The sequence below is a fragment of the Hypanus sabinus genome, chromosome 9 (genome assembly GCF_030144855.1).
Source record: "Hypanus sabinus isolate sHypSab1 chromosome 9, sHypSab1.hap1, whole genome shotgun sequence".
Lineage (NCBI taxonomy): Eukaryota > Metazoa > Chordata > Chondrichthyes > Myliobatiformes > Dasyatidae > Hypanus > Hypanus sabinus.
Window position 1 is genome coordinate 97,144,289 of NC_082714.1, and position 14,401 is coordinate 97,158,689.

The 14,401-nt window shown below is 45.8% G+C and overlaps 1 protein-coding gene across 4 annotated transcripts in view; it reads right to left on the reverse strand.

The window, feature by feature from the left end:
• Nucleotides 1-2,276: 2,276 nt before the first annotated feature.
• The window catches only part of prune (prune exopolyphosphatase), a 34,216-nt gene continuing 22,091 nt past the window's right edge, over nucleotides 2,277-14,401 (reverse strand). For all 4 annotated transcript variants that reach the window (XM_059980317.1, XM_059980320.1, XM_059980318.1 and 1 more), the window contains 2 exons: nucleotides 13,851-14,009; nucleotides 2,277-7,283 (listed from right to left, as the gene is read on the reverse strand). In XM_059980317.1, coding sequence (XP_059836300.1) covers nucleotides 6,885-7,283; nucleotides 13,851-14,009 — 558 coding nt within the window. In that variant the 3' untranslated portion in view covers nucleotides 2,277-6,884. The remainder of the gene's footprint in view (nucleotides 7,284-13,850; nucleotides 14,010-14,401) is intronic.

The window sequence follows — 14,401 nt, forward strand, 5'->3', positions numbered from 1 at the left end:
AATGAATCAGCCATGATGAAATGATAGAGGGCCAAATGGCCTAATTCTGCTCCTAAGTTGGGGGAACTCCACTGAATTCCACTAGCATCTCCTGAGAGTTATAAATTAATTCCATGTAGGTATAAATGTTCGTGAGATGCAAAAAAATGAGGTGCAGTCTGTTTGGTGGAGATGCTGGATGGTGTGGCGAAGTGTTTGTCAGTTGGGTGGAGGTGTTGGACTGTGAGTGGATGTGCTGGATGCTGCATGGAGGTGTTTGTGGAGATGTTGTGGAGTGGAGGTGCAGCCTTTTGTGGAGATGTTGGACACTGCGTGGACATGCTGGATGGTGGGTGAAGCTGCTGTCTGTGTGTTAAGGTGTTGGATGATTCACGGACATGCTAGATGGGCTGTGGAGGCACCGGACGGTCCATGGAGGAGCGATCTGTTTGTGAAGCTGTTGGACGTGGTTAGATAGTAACACAAGGCGAGTATACATAGCCAACTGGGCCTCAGCTGAAGATTTGTGGCAGCAATGTTTAGCTAGTTGGGATAATAATACAATGAAAAGGTAGTAACAGAGAAAGATGCAAAGAAAGTTCAGAGATCTCTGTGGCAACAGCTTCTAACCATAATTATGGGAATACTGGTTATGTGAAATTATTAAACAGCACTATCATCTTCCCAATTTAACCATAACCTCTATTTCTTTGGTCATCTTCTCCCCCAATTCCATCAGTTTTCTAGCACCACAAGGTTGATACCAGCTACCGGAGGATGTACAAGCTGATTTGGATATAATGATCTCAGTCAGACCAAGGGATTGATTGTGGACGTCAGGAAGGGGAATTCGAGGGAATACATACCAGTTTCTCATTGAGGGTTCAGAAGTGGAAAAGGTGAGTAGCTTCAAGTTCCTGGGTGTCAGCATCTCTGAAGGTACTATCCAGGGCCTAACAGTGGCTATATTTCATCATCCAGTAGCACTTGCATTCACTGGTGATGAAACAGATCAACTCCTGCCTGAGAAGTGACTTGGATCCACTCCAATTTGCCTACTGGCATAACAGGTCCACAGCAGATGCCATCTCATTAGCTGTTCACCCAACCCTGAAACATCTAGACAGCAACATCAATATGCTCTTTATCAACTACAGCTTGACATTCAATACCAACATCCCCTCAAACCTAATCAATAATCTTCCAATATCTTGGCCTCAGCACCTCCAGGTGCAATTGGATCCTCAGTTTCCTCACTTGCAGACCCCAGTGAGTTCTATTGGCAGTAACATCTCCACAAACTCTAACAGCACAGGTATACCACATGGCTGTGTTTAGCTCCCTGCTCTATTTGCTTTGCATGTATGACTGTATGGTTAAGCACAGCTCCAATGTCATATTTAAGTTTTCTGATGACACCACTGTCATTGGGTGGTGACAAATCAGCACATAGGAAAGAGATTGAAAATCTAGCTGAGTGGTGCTAAAACAACCTCTCAATGTCAGCAAGTCCAAGGAGCTGATTATTGACCGTGTGGAGGAAACCAGAGATCCATGAGTCAGCCTCATTTAGGGTTTCAGAGGTGGAGTGGGTCAGTAACTTTAAAATCTTCAGTGTTATCATTTCAGAGGATCTATCCTGGGCTCAGCTCACAAGTACAATTATAAAGAAAGCACAGTAGTGCCCCTACTTCCTTCGAAGATTGTGAAGATTTGGCATGACATCTAAAACATCGACAAACTTCTGTAGATGGGTATTGGTGCCCAGTAAATATTCACTGCCCAGTATGACACAACAATGCCCTTGAACGGAAATTCCTACAAAAAGTAGTGGATACAGCCCAGTCCATCACAGGCAAAGCCCTCTCCACCACTGAGCACATCTACACAGAGCTCTTTCAGGAAAGCAGCTTCCATATTCCAGGTCATGCTTTCTTCTTGCTGCTGCCATCAGGAAGGTGGTACAGGAGCCTCAGGCACCAGGCTCTGGAACAATTACCACCCTTCAACAGTCAGAGCGGATACCTTCACTTGTCCCATCTGAACTGTTCCCACAATCTACAGACTTAATTTCAAGGACTCTTAATCTCACGATACACGTCAGTGATATTAAACCAGATTCTCATTCTCTCAAGCTTCCACTGGCTCCAAGGACGTCAGGCAAACATATCTCAGCAAGAGGAAATACCATCCATACCCTGTCCTCAAATAGCCATAGTCAGATGATACATTTTAAAACAGAGACTCACTGCCTTCATATCACTTATGTTGGAGGGAATAGACGAGAGCAAGGCAAATCCGACACTTCAAAACTTTATCATGCAGAATAAAATGATACAGAATTTGTTTATAAATGGGATTATTTCGCAGGAACACCATTACAATTAATAATTAATAATCCTTTATTGAATCAATCATCACTGTTTCATCGTGATTATTCAGCAATCACAGGGCATTTCAAGGTGAAGAGGAGGGATAATAGACATGACATGGAGTAGTATTTCTGGTTTTTAGAACCTCGGCACATCCCACAGCTTCCTAGGTGATTATGCCTGAGGTTTGAGGAATCAGTAGGCATCTTGGGTACTGGTCGAGTACCTCAAATAGTAAGGACCAGATTAGAGGCAAGGAGTATTGAGCAGTTACCTAACAAAACCAAGATACTACAGGAACTGAACCAATCTTGCAGGATCTGTGGGAAGAGAAACCTATTAACGTTTTGGGGCCAGGCAGTCATCCCTCAGAATGTCAACTTATTTCACCCTCCTGCCCCCCACCGTCAGGCAATGCCTGACCAGCTGAAATTGTTCCAGCTTTTTCTAACTATTTCAGTCTCCAGTATCTGCAGCTCCTGGAGCTGTTTGACTTCTACAAAACTGCATATGGGATTCTGTCACTCCACAAGAGAGGAGACAGGGCTTCGGTTTAACGTCTCAATCAACACCTTGCAGCTCTGAAAAAAAGAGCCACCCATTGAGTCAACAAATAGGGGATGGGGAGGGGGTATCACAGTGCTTCAACCACCAGACTGACTGCACTACAAATCCAGGTGACAGCCAGCCACTTGCACGAGTGACAAGCTCTGAAGAACGTGTGAAGACAGATTTATGAGAGGCACTGAACATCCAGCCCACTGTGGACACCAAGTATCAGACAGCAATACTCTGCCTTGTTACTTCCAGTAACCCAGAATTTTTATTTAAAGCTCCAAGTACCTCTGCTGAAAATGACAGTAAAAGGGAGTTGAATTTACAGGCCATTCCATGGCTGAGGAAGGTGTTCTGTAAATGCAAGCCCATAGATGCTGTTAGGCATTTGCAGTACTCTGTCATGGTTTCCACGCCTCACAAAAGCTGTGATTTGATAAGTTTGTCAAAAATCAGTGAACGGTTCAGTAGGGCTCTCCAATTTCTCCCTTGTAAAATTGCCAGCCAGTTACCCCCGTGACCACCCATTACTGGTCAGTTATGCCTGTGTCCAATATTCCTTCTAGTTTATAATGACCAGCTTGCGCAAATATCTCGTGCTGTGCAATCTTTTGCCCAGTGACAACATGTGCGTACTGAATTTTATATATAGAGATATACATTTTAACAGCTAACAAACTACTGTCAACAAGAACTTTGATCTCCTCTGGGTTTGATTGTTTTTCACTCTCGTTCATCTGCATGCTCACAAAACACACGTAGCAGACCTGTAGCGGGTAATGAAGGATTTTCTCGCTGGAACTTTTGCCATGTGTGATTTGCCTGCTAAATGATGCTTTAAAGTCAAGTTTCTAAATATCACTCCACTTCCCACTTGCAAATTCTCCAACTTTTGCATCACAATAATACACACAGGTGATACCAGTTTCTACATTGTACAAACATTTCTTGTAGCTGCATGTTCCTAACTTCATGAGCTTTCCACACATCAGTTTACTGTTTCATTATGCCATTACACTTTAAATGAACTAACAGTTCTTTTGAGATTCACACCTTTTGCTTCTTCGGAATTCGACATAGTGAATCAATAATTTCTTCAATAAAAACGGTATAAATAGGCCAGTTCTAAAATCTGTAGACAGATCATCTCAAACGCCACGTTGTCAACATTGTTTGCATCAGAAACCGGAAAAAGAAATGTGATTGTTTAAAATCATGAAATGGCAATGAGGAAGAGGTGTCAACCTCTTGTGCAGAGTTTAAAATTTGCTAGTAGTGTACACCATACAGGAACATTGCCGATGTTCACCCATTACTGGTTCTGGTTAGCCCCGTGACTGCCCATTACTGGTCTTTTGCAAAAGACAGATATGAACAAATCCAATAGCAAATAGCACCTTTAAGATGCTCTACAGAGACAAAGAACTTCAGAAATGTAGACAATGTTTTAAAATATTGAAACAAATGCCCAAATCCAAACACAAGAAATTCTGCAGGTAACTGTAAATCCAAACCCACACACTCACAAAATGCTGGAGGAACTCAGATCAGGCGGCATTTATGGGGAGAGGAATAAAATTTTCAGGCTGATACTCTGGAAAGGAAGGGAGAAGACACCAGAATAAAAAGGTGGGGGGGGGGGTGTGGAATGGGAGGAAGGATAGCTAGAAGGCAACAAGTGAAGCCCTGTGGGTGGCAAAGGTAAAGTGCTACAGGCAGAGGAATCTGATAATGCAAGGAGTGTGGACCATAGGAGATAGGGAAGAAGAGGCACCGGGGGAGATAATCAGCAGGTGAGAAGAGGCAAGAGGCCAGAGTAGGGAATAGAGAGGGAGGGGGAGGGAATGTTTACTGAACAGAGAAACTGATAATCATGCCATCAGTTGGGAGGCTAGCCAGATGGAATACAAGGTGTTGCATCTCCACCCTAGGGGTGGCCTCATTGTGGCACAAGATGAGACCACGGACTGACATGTTGGAAAGGGAATCGGAATTAAAATGCTGGGCCAATGGGAAATTCCAGTTTTGGCAGAGGTGTAGAGGTGCTCAACAAAGTGGTCCCCCAATTTACACTGGGTCTCACTAATGTAGAGGAGGTCATATTGGGAGCACCGGATAGAATAGACTATCCCAGCAGATTGGCAGGTGAAGTGTTGCCTCGCCTGGAAGAATTGTTTGGGACCCTGAATGGAGGGGAAGGGAGGAGGTGAATGGGCTTTAACATTTTGGCTGCTTGCAGGGATAAGTGCAGGGAGGGGGATGAACAGAGAAGGGAATCACAGAGACCATAAGATATAAGAGCAGAATTAGGCAATTTGGCTCAGAGTCTGCTCCGCCATTTCACAATGGCGGATCCAATTTTCCTCTCAGCCCTAGTCTCCTGCCTTCATGCCCTGACCAATCAGAATCTATCAACCTCTGCCTAAATATTCAATGCCTAGAAAAAGTATTCACCCCGCCTCCCCACTGGAAGTTTCCATGCTTTTTTATTTTAAAAACAAATGAAAAGGGAATCTCCTGAACTTTCACAAGGTAGTAAAGGGTCAGACTTAAAGAGCTCTCTGGATCGGTGGTTGTTTGTAAATTTACCCCAGTCCTCAGGAAGAATGCAGGTTTCTTTATTAAAAATTTTAAAAAGGCACCCTTGATATTGTGAAAATGAAATGGAAGACTTGAGATTTTTATCTGCTCCCTGTGTAAGAAACACTGTAGTATTGAATGGCCTCCTTGCATGTAATAGGTTTACTATGTTACTCTGATTTCTGCTGCATGTATGGGTTCAGATACTTGCTCTCCACCTATCCCCACATAAAATGCTGCAGTGGTAATTTATACAGAAGGGAATGCCCCATTCTCAAGACTTCAGCATCTGCTAATAAGCAGTTAATCAGGTGCTGCTGCCTCCCAGCTTGGGAGTGCTCACTGAGTAATGGTCTACGTCTCTCTCAAGACGATTGTTCTTCAAGGCCTGTGTCAGCTGGTGTGGGTACTGCATTTAAACTGCATTCAAACTGAGAGCCTTTGCCTCTCAGTGCAATGTGGAAAGGAAGATTTATTTCACTGGAGCAGTGGGGAAAGGAGGGAAACATTGCATACCTGTCCAGAGAGCCAGACAAAGCCAGGAAAGGCAAACAACACGGTGCCTTCTCCCCTTTTCATGCATGCATCCAATTTCCCCAAACTCCAGAAAAACTACATAATCAAAAGGTGAATACACATCTTTCCTCACCAATCTCTTAAGAAAATATAGGTACCAAATAAAATCCTGCAACCAAAGCATTGCCTCTTGCTCCAATGTAGGGGAGTGCCCCAACGCAGTGAAGGTGTGAGTGCTGGGTTTATCAGAATAGCTCATCAGCAGGAAGACATTGCTCAAGATATCAAGCTATGATCTGGAAGATTGAGCCATTTTATTGGTGTATTTGATATTAAAGAGGAATTGACGAAGTAATAAACACAATCTTTGCTCATTCAGGAGTATATTGTAAAAATTAGGACCAAGTACTTAAATGATACTAGGAAACATTTCTGCACACAAACCAGGCTAGAAATTTGGAATTGGTCTGTTAATGAAAACTGATGGTCAGTTATTAATTCGAATTCTAAGATTGATAGACTTTGGTTAAGAGAGGTTATAAGTTTGGAGTGCAGATCACTCTCAACAGCATTGAATAGCAAGTCATGGAGTTACATGGATTGTTTCTGTTCTCATGTTGTTAAGATGTGTGTGAGTTGTAAGATTATGTAGAAGAACAAAGATTGATCCTAGATCCAATCTCAGAAAACCCATCTGTCAACAGTTGTGGATGGGGCTCGTTGGGAAGAACCTGCTGACTCACCTCCCATGGCTGATTGAAGCCCACGTTCCCATTGCCCTACTCACAAGAAGCACTGGCAAGGGCCAGTCATAACAAGTAGTTCAAATGGCTTCTTCTACCTATTGTCTCAAAATAAAATCAAAATCATGCCAATCCCTGGCTAATGGCAGTCAGAGCAGTCTGTATCTGCCAGCCCTTCAGCAGGCATCTGGTTGAACTTCTCCAGAAGGGCCTCAGGTGTCAGATTGGGCAAGCCACCATCCAGTGGGCAACCCTCCACCAGGCTGTTCATGGGTGTTGGAGGCAGTGGCAAGTCTTCATCCTGGCAGGTGTCCTCTGTGCGGCTGGCATCGCTGCTGTTGCCCCAGCCTCTGCACTCCAGCATGCCTGTTGCTCCCTCTGTCTCCCAGGCCTTTAGCCAACGCTCAATGATGGGAAGCACCTTCTTGCGAGAAGCCAGCCTGTTGCCCTGGGAGTAGGCACTGATCTCTGATGAGGGGCTGTACATTGGCAACAGCTGTAGTGATGGGGCCTCGGACTTCTCCAATACACAGCTCACCTGCAAAATGCAGAATCTGGAGGTTAGACACCAGTGACAGGCCACCTGATGACAGTCCAGACAAACTTCCTACTTCCCTTTCCCCAATCCACACTTCCGTCCACCTTCCAGTTAGCAATATGGTAATTGCCTGCATTCAAATCACAACGCAACGTAGGAAAAGACTACTTGACTATTTCACCATTACCTACAATGGCTCTTCGATAGATCTCTCCAGCTAGTCCACCCTTCCTACTCCCACCCCATCTCCCCATAATCCTATACGTTATTCCTTTTCAGGATCTTATCTGATTAGGCATTTATGAATTTTCCCGGAAAACCTCAAGGAGGATCTTACCCCAATAGTGGCGATGATTAGCTTAGTAAAAAAATAAATAAAATCGCTGCTGACTGTGGTAACATCTACTTTGAAAAAGGACTGCTCAACAACTTTATACTCAAAGGAAACACCTTTATCTGGGATGGCAAAACTGATATTTACATAGAGGCTTTCACTGAACCGTACTGCATGGCAGAGAAGCCATACACATGCACACTGGACAAGAAAACAGAAGTAACCCCCCCCCCCCCCCCAACCCTGGAACCAGCCTCTCTTTACAAACAGCTTCCCCCAGTTGGAGTATTGCTACATTACCATTATCCTCATTAGTATTAACTTATTTTTATAATGCTCACATTACAACACTTCTCCCCCTTTACATTACAACATTCCCCAAATGTAAAAGAACCTGGAAACCACTGAAACTTATACCAGTGTCTCAGCAACAGTTTACCGATACAAAACACCTGAAAAATGTGGCAGATTCAACATTCGGTCTAACACAAAACTGTCCAGTCAAACATTCAGTTTGTCAGGTGGTTTGCGAGTGCACTGTGATCTGCACACTACGCCCGGTGGCCCAGCAGGCGACACTGGTGAGGGTGTTTTGCGTGGATCTGGTGTTGGGGGCATGAGAGGAGCCTGTGAGAGAATGTCCTTCCTCTTCAGGGGATTTTAACCCCTCTGTCAGCGTCTCTCCCTCTCTCTAGCAAAGTCACTGGTGGACATGCTCCCACAGTAGTCTGTCTCACCATTGGAAATTCCATGGAACTGTCTTGCCTCTGAGCCTGTATCATGACGCAGGCACACATGGTCCTGATGTCTGCGGAAAACACGTCCCTCAGTCAGCTTAACAACAGGAGACTGGACCACTCCGCTTAACAATAACTCCAGGTAGCCATTGCTGATTGTTGTTACTGCTGAAGTTTCTCACATAGACATGTTTTAATTGTCTCTCTCGCACATGTTGATCATGTCCCTCCTTCTACTTTTCCCGCTTTCTCTCCACTTTTGCCTTCATGTCCGGGCACAGCAGGTCCAACCTCGACTTGGGCCTACACCCCATCAGCGTCTCTGCTGGAGTGCCTGCAGTCGTAGTCTGTGGCGTGAGGCTGTATTTAAACAGGAAACGTGAAAGCCGGGTACTAAGAGAGTCCCCTGTCATCCACTTCAGGCCTTCCTTCACTGTCTGAACAGCCCGCTCAGCCAAACCATTTGAGGCTGGGTGGAAAGGGGCCGTCCGAATGTGACGAATGCCATTGTGCCGCATGAACTCACCAAACAGCTCACTGGTGAACGTCGGGCCATTATCAGTGACCAGGCAACCCGTGGACTGCAAACACTTGCCTGAGTTTGTCTATGGTTGAGTGGGCTGTGATGTTGCTCATGATGTGAGTTCCTATCCATTTGGAGTGCACATCTACCACTACAAGAAATATCTGCCCCATGAAGGGGGCAGCAAAGTCCAAATGTAGCCTAGACCAGGGGTGGTCTGGCCACTCCCATGGGTGCAAAGGAGCTGGTGGTACCATGTTCTGATTGGTCTGACATTGCATGCATGATTTTACCTTGTTCTTGGCCACCAGACGTAGGACCTTGCAAGGCTTTTCATTTGAGACACCCCTGGATGAGTCTCATGAATTTCCTCCACAATCTGTGAACAGCCGGGGGAGGTACGATGACACTCGCCCCCAGAAAACGCAGCCATCCTGCAGACTCAGTTCGGTCTTGCGTTTGGCATAAGACCTCAGTTCCTCTCCTTCCACAGCTCTGGGTAAATCTTGTAAAAGGAAAGTCTTGACTTGGGACAAGACTGGGTCCCTCTCTGTCCATTGCTTGATCTGGGTTGCCTTTACAGGTGTCGCAGACAGCCTCTCCAATGAGAACACAGTGTCTGGAGGCACACATGTAGTAACAGGCGTCTCAGGTAGAGGCAGTCGACTCAGCGCATCGGCGTTTGCATTATCCCTACCCGCTCTGTACATTGTAGAATACTGTTAGGCTGACAATGTGAGAGCCCAACGCTGTATCCTGGCTGAGGCTAGTGGTGGGATTCATCTGGTCTCACTGAACAGGCCCATCAGTGGTTTATGGTCATTATAAATTGTGAATGCATGTCCATAGAGGTACTGATGAAAGCGTTTGACTGCAAAAACAATGGCCAGACCTTCTTTGCCTAACTGTGAATATCCCTTCTCAGCAGCTATCAGTGTACGTGAAGCAAAACCAATAGGCTTCTCTGAGCGGTCCTCCATTACGTGTGAGAGAACTGCCCCGATTCCACAGGGTGAGGCGTTACATGAAAGGGTGATCTCTTTGTCTGGGTCATAGTGAAAGAGCAGCTTCGCTGAGTGGAGAAGTTCTTTCACTTCCTTGAAAGCTTCCTCCTGCTCTTCACCCCACCGCCATTTAGTGTCATTGTGAAGCAGCTTATACAGTGGGGCCAAAACCTTTGAGGGGTCAGGAAGAAACTTGCCATAATAATTCACCATGCCCAAAAATGACCTGAGTTCAGTGACGCTCTTGGGGCTTGGGGCCTCCTTGACAGCTCTCAATTTGTCCTCCACTGGACAAAGCCCCTCAGCTGTCACCTTGTGTCCCAGGTAGGTCACACTCAGAGCTAGGAACACACATTTTCCGCGTTTCAATCGCAGCCCTGCGTCTGAGAGCCTCTTCAACACCTGTTCTAAGTTGGCCAGATGCTCCCCCTCCATGGCTCCCATGATCAAAATATCATCAAGATACACTGCTACATGCGGAATCCCCTGCAGCAAAGAGTCCATTGTCCTTTGGAAAATGGCGGGGCTAGACACCAATCCAAACACCAGGCGATTGTATTTGAATGATCCCTTGTGCGTATTCATGGTGACGTAGTCCTTGAATCCTTGGCGAGCAGCAGCTGTTGGTAGGTGTGGCTCATGTCCAGCTTTGTGAACAGCTTACCCCCTGACAGGGTCGCAAACAGGTCATCCACCCGTGGCAATGGGTACTCCTCCAGCTTAGAGACCTGATTCACCATAAGCTTGTAGTCCCCACATATCCTCACCATTTTATCCGCCTTCAAAACTGGAACAACGGGAGCCGCCCACCTTGAAAACTGGACGGGCTCAATCATGCCCAGCCCCTGTAAGCGTACCAGCTCTGCCTCAACTTTGCTTTTCATAGCATAGGGCACTGACCTGGGCTTAAAAAAACGTGGTGTGGCCTCAGGGTCGATGTGGAGTTTCACTGTCACGCCCTGCAGTGTGCCCAGCTCGTGCCGAAAAACATCACTATACCACTGCAGGATCTCCTCCGTCATGTGTGCATACTTAATTTCATGCCAGTTGAGTCGGATTTTGCTAAGCCAATCACGGCCCAAAAGACTGGGCCCACTGCCCTTAGCTATCACCAGCCTGGCTTCAGCCTTCTGACCCCCAGCTGAAATATCCATGTATAATACCCCTAAATGAGGTATGGGCTGCCCCGTATAGGTCCTGAGTTTCTTTGATGGTCTGAGGGGAGGCAGATTGGATCCCCATGTCCTCCTGTACGTCTCCTCACTAATGACAGATGCAGTAGCCCCTGAATCAATCTCGAACTTAATGTCCTTTCCCCTGGCAGTAACTGTGGCATAATATAGTTCAGGTAGTCCCTCAGTTTCCACCGCAAGCATGTTGTAGACACACTCTGCCTCTTCGTCTGCTTCTCCTAGGTGGTGTTTGGCTGCCTGAGCCTGTTGAGCTTTCCCCTGCCCAGGCTTAACCTTAACCTTTAAACTCCTGCACTTTTTAGCTAAATGTCCCTTTTTGCTACAAGCACGGCAGACAGAGTCTTTGAATTTGCAATTATTTGCATAGTACGTCCCTCCACACCGAAAACATTCAACCCGCTTTGCCTGTTTACCAGTCTCCCTCCTGACTTGGTGCACTGCTGCCAACTGTGACCCCCATGTCCTTTCTAGATATCCTTGGCAATATCAGCAGCTATCTCCATGTCTTTGGAAATCTCTAAGGCTTTCTTGAAAGTCATCGGTGGGGTTTCCCCCAGCAGGCGGTGTTGTATGGCGTCATCATTAATGTCGCATACCAATCTTTCACAGAGCATATCATCCAACACTGCCCCGAAATCACAATGCTTTGACAGCTGCCGAAGCTCGGCCACAAAATTGGCCACAGACTGACCTAGCTTCCTGAAATGGCTGTGAAATTTGAACTGTTGGACTATCACTGAAGGATTTGGATTGTGGTAGTTCCCCACGAGCTTGACCAGTTCGTCATATGGAATTTCCCCTGGTTTCTGCAGTGTGGCTAAGTTTATCAGCTTGTAAGTCTTTGCCCCACACACATTCAGGAGAATAGAGTGCTTCTTAGCCTCCTCAGTAATTCCATTAGCACAGAAAAAGTGTCCCAACCTTTCCTCATACTCCAACCAGTCCTCATAACCCTCTACAAATTCACCGCTAGTCCCAAAGGTAGCCATCTGAACGTGAGGCTCCTCATCCCCACACAGATCCTGTTCGGACACCAACGCCCTTTGCCTCTCGTCCCCGCCCAGCTCCTGTCAGACACTGGCACCCTCTGCCTCTCGTCCCTGTGCTGCTCCTCCTTGGCACTGCTGCTCATACGTAGCCGCCTAACTAGCTAGCACACTGTAGCCTAGCTAAAGCTAACTACAAAAACAAAACAGGACGGCACGTACAAAAACCAGTTCACCTCGTTGCTAAAAATGTGGTAACTTCTACTTTGAAAAAGGACCACTCAACAGCTTCATGCCTAAAGGAAGCAACTTTATCTGGGACGGCAAAACCGTCTTTCACTGAACCGTACTGCATGGCAGAGAAGCCATACACACGCACACCGGACAAGAATACAGAAGTAAACCCCCCCCCCCCCCAACCCTGGAACCAGCCTCTCTTTACAAACAGCTTTCCCTAGCAGGAGTATTGCTACGTTAGTATTATCGTAATTAGTATTAACTTATTTTTACAATGCTCACATTACAACACTGACACTCACTGTTACTCGAGAAATAGCCCTTTTAAGTAAGTGGAGACATCGATGGTGCTCAGGAGAGGAGTGACAGGAGATTTACTCTGCCTCTCTCAAATCAATCTTTTCCTCACCGGATTTCTGCGTGAAGAAATATCTCCCCAATTCCCCACGGTATTGTGTCAGTTTTCTCTGGTTTACTTCATAGACAAGTGGAACTGAGACACCTCTTTTTCCCTTATTAGAAAGAGAGCCTGTGGAATGTTGAATTACCGGGTGAATGAGTAGTCTTTGGATTACTACAAGTCTGTGTCTTTATCGATGCTTTGCTGCATGCTTCAGTGCTCCGCTGGGGGTGGGGGTGGGGGGGGGGAAGAAAGAAAAACAAAATAGCTGCTTATGTGTGGGAGGGGAGCTGGGGGGGGGGTCTTTGGGGTTCTAACATTTAGCTGTCATTCATTCTTTGGGGCACTCCTTTTTGTGGACGGTTCTGAAGAAAAAGCATTTCAGGATGTATACTGTACCTTTGAAACCTTGAATCTTCTCTATATCAACTGTCCTTTTAACGGTTCTCTTGAAAACAAGAGTGCATTCCATGAAAAATCTGTGCAAAGAGACATCTCTTCTGCACTGCACAGTTGTCAATGACCTTGCTACCTGCACCCTGTTACTGACCACCTGCCAAAGTAAAGAGCCTCTCCCTTTCTACCACTGCTTCCCAATCCATTAGCTCTGAGGGTGGTGGAAGCGTTAGACCCACCATATGCATTCACCTTTAACTCCATTTTCCACCTCTTCACCACCTGAACATGTGCAAATGCTCATTTAAATTCTTAATCTCTTCCACTACTCTCTCCAGATATGCATCTCAAATTTCAACCACCCAATCACATTTCCTTTAAGCCAGTGGTCCCCAACCTGGAGTCCATGGACACCTTGCTTAATGATACAGGTGCACTGCATAAAAAAAAGTTGGGAATTCCCTGCTCTAACATACACTTCTTGTTAAAGTTCCCCAAGACTGAGGGAACAGTTTCTCACTGTTGTAACATTGAACATACAACACAGGAACAAGCCCTTCATCCAACAAAGTTGTCCCAAATAAAATAAACTAATGATACCTAATCTGTTGTCTGCACATGGTCCACATCCCTCCATTCCCTAAATCTTCATGCACACCCTTATCAGATCTAGCATTTGATTACTGACCACTGAACCCAGTGTGTGTCACTGTCCTACAGTACAGCAGATCACTGAACTTCAAGTTTTGACACATACCAGCTCCCTCAAATGGCTGCAAGGGCTGTAGATGGCCAACTGGCGGGAAGGCTCCTTCTCCTCATTGAAGGATATGGTCATGGTAACCAGAACATCGTAGCCTTTCATCTGACAAAATTCTTCCAATTCCTTCTTCACACAGGGACGGGCCAGAAAGTCCTGCAGTAAAGGTGAAGGGTCAAAGTGCATTATTGTCAACTCCATTTAGCAGGTCAGGCACAACCTATACAGTTCAGACATAGGGAGGGTGGGGGGAGGGGTGCAAGTGTTGGGCGAAGGGGAGAACAGGAAAATGTAACCATGGTAGGGACAATAAATCTGATCCAAACATTCATTCACCATCTTAACAATCCATCCTTGAGTTATATCAAAAAAATGCATGGCCCAAGTATTTCCTTAGGATTCCCTGGAAGGCTCCTCAAACAAGGTCACATGTGTATGAACAAAACAACACTCGTAATTTTGTTAGGAGTATATTACAGACCTCCACTGTCAACAAGAGATAAGGGAACATATGCAGGCAACTGCAGAGAAATGTAATAAAAAAGTGT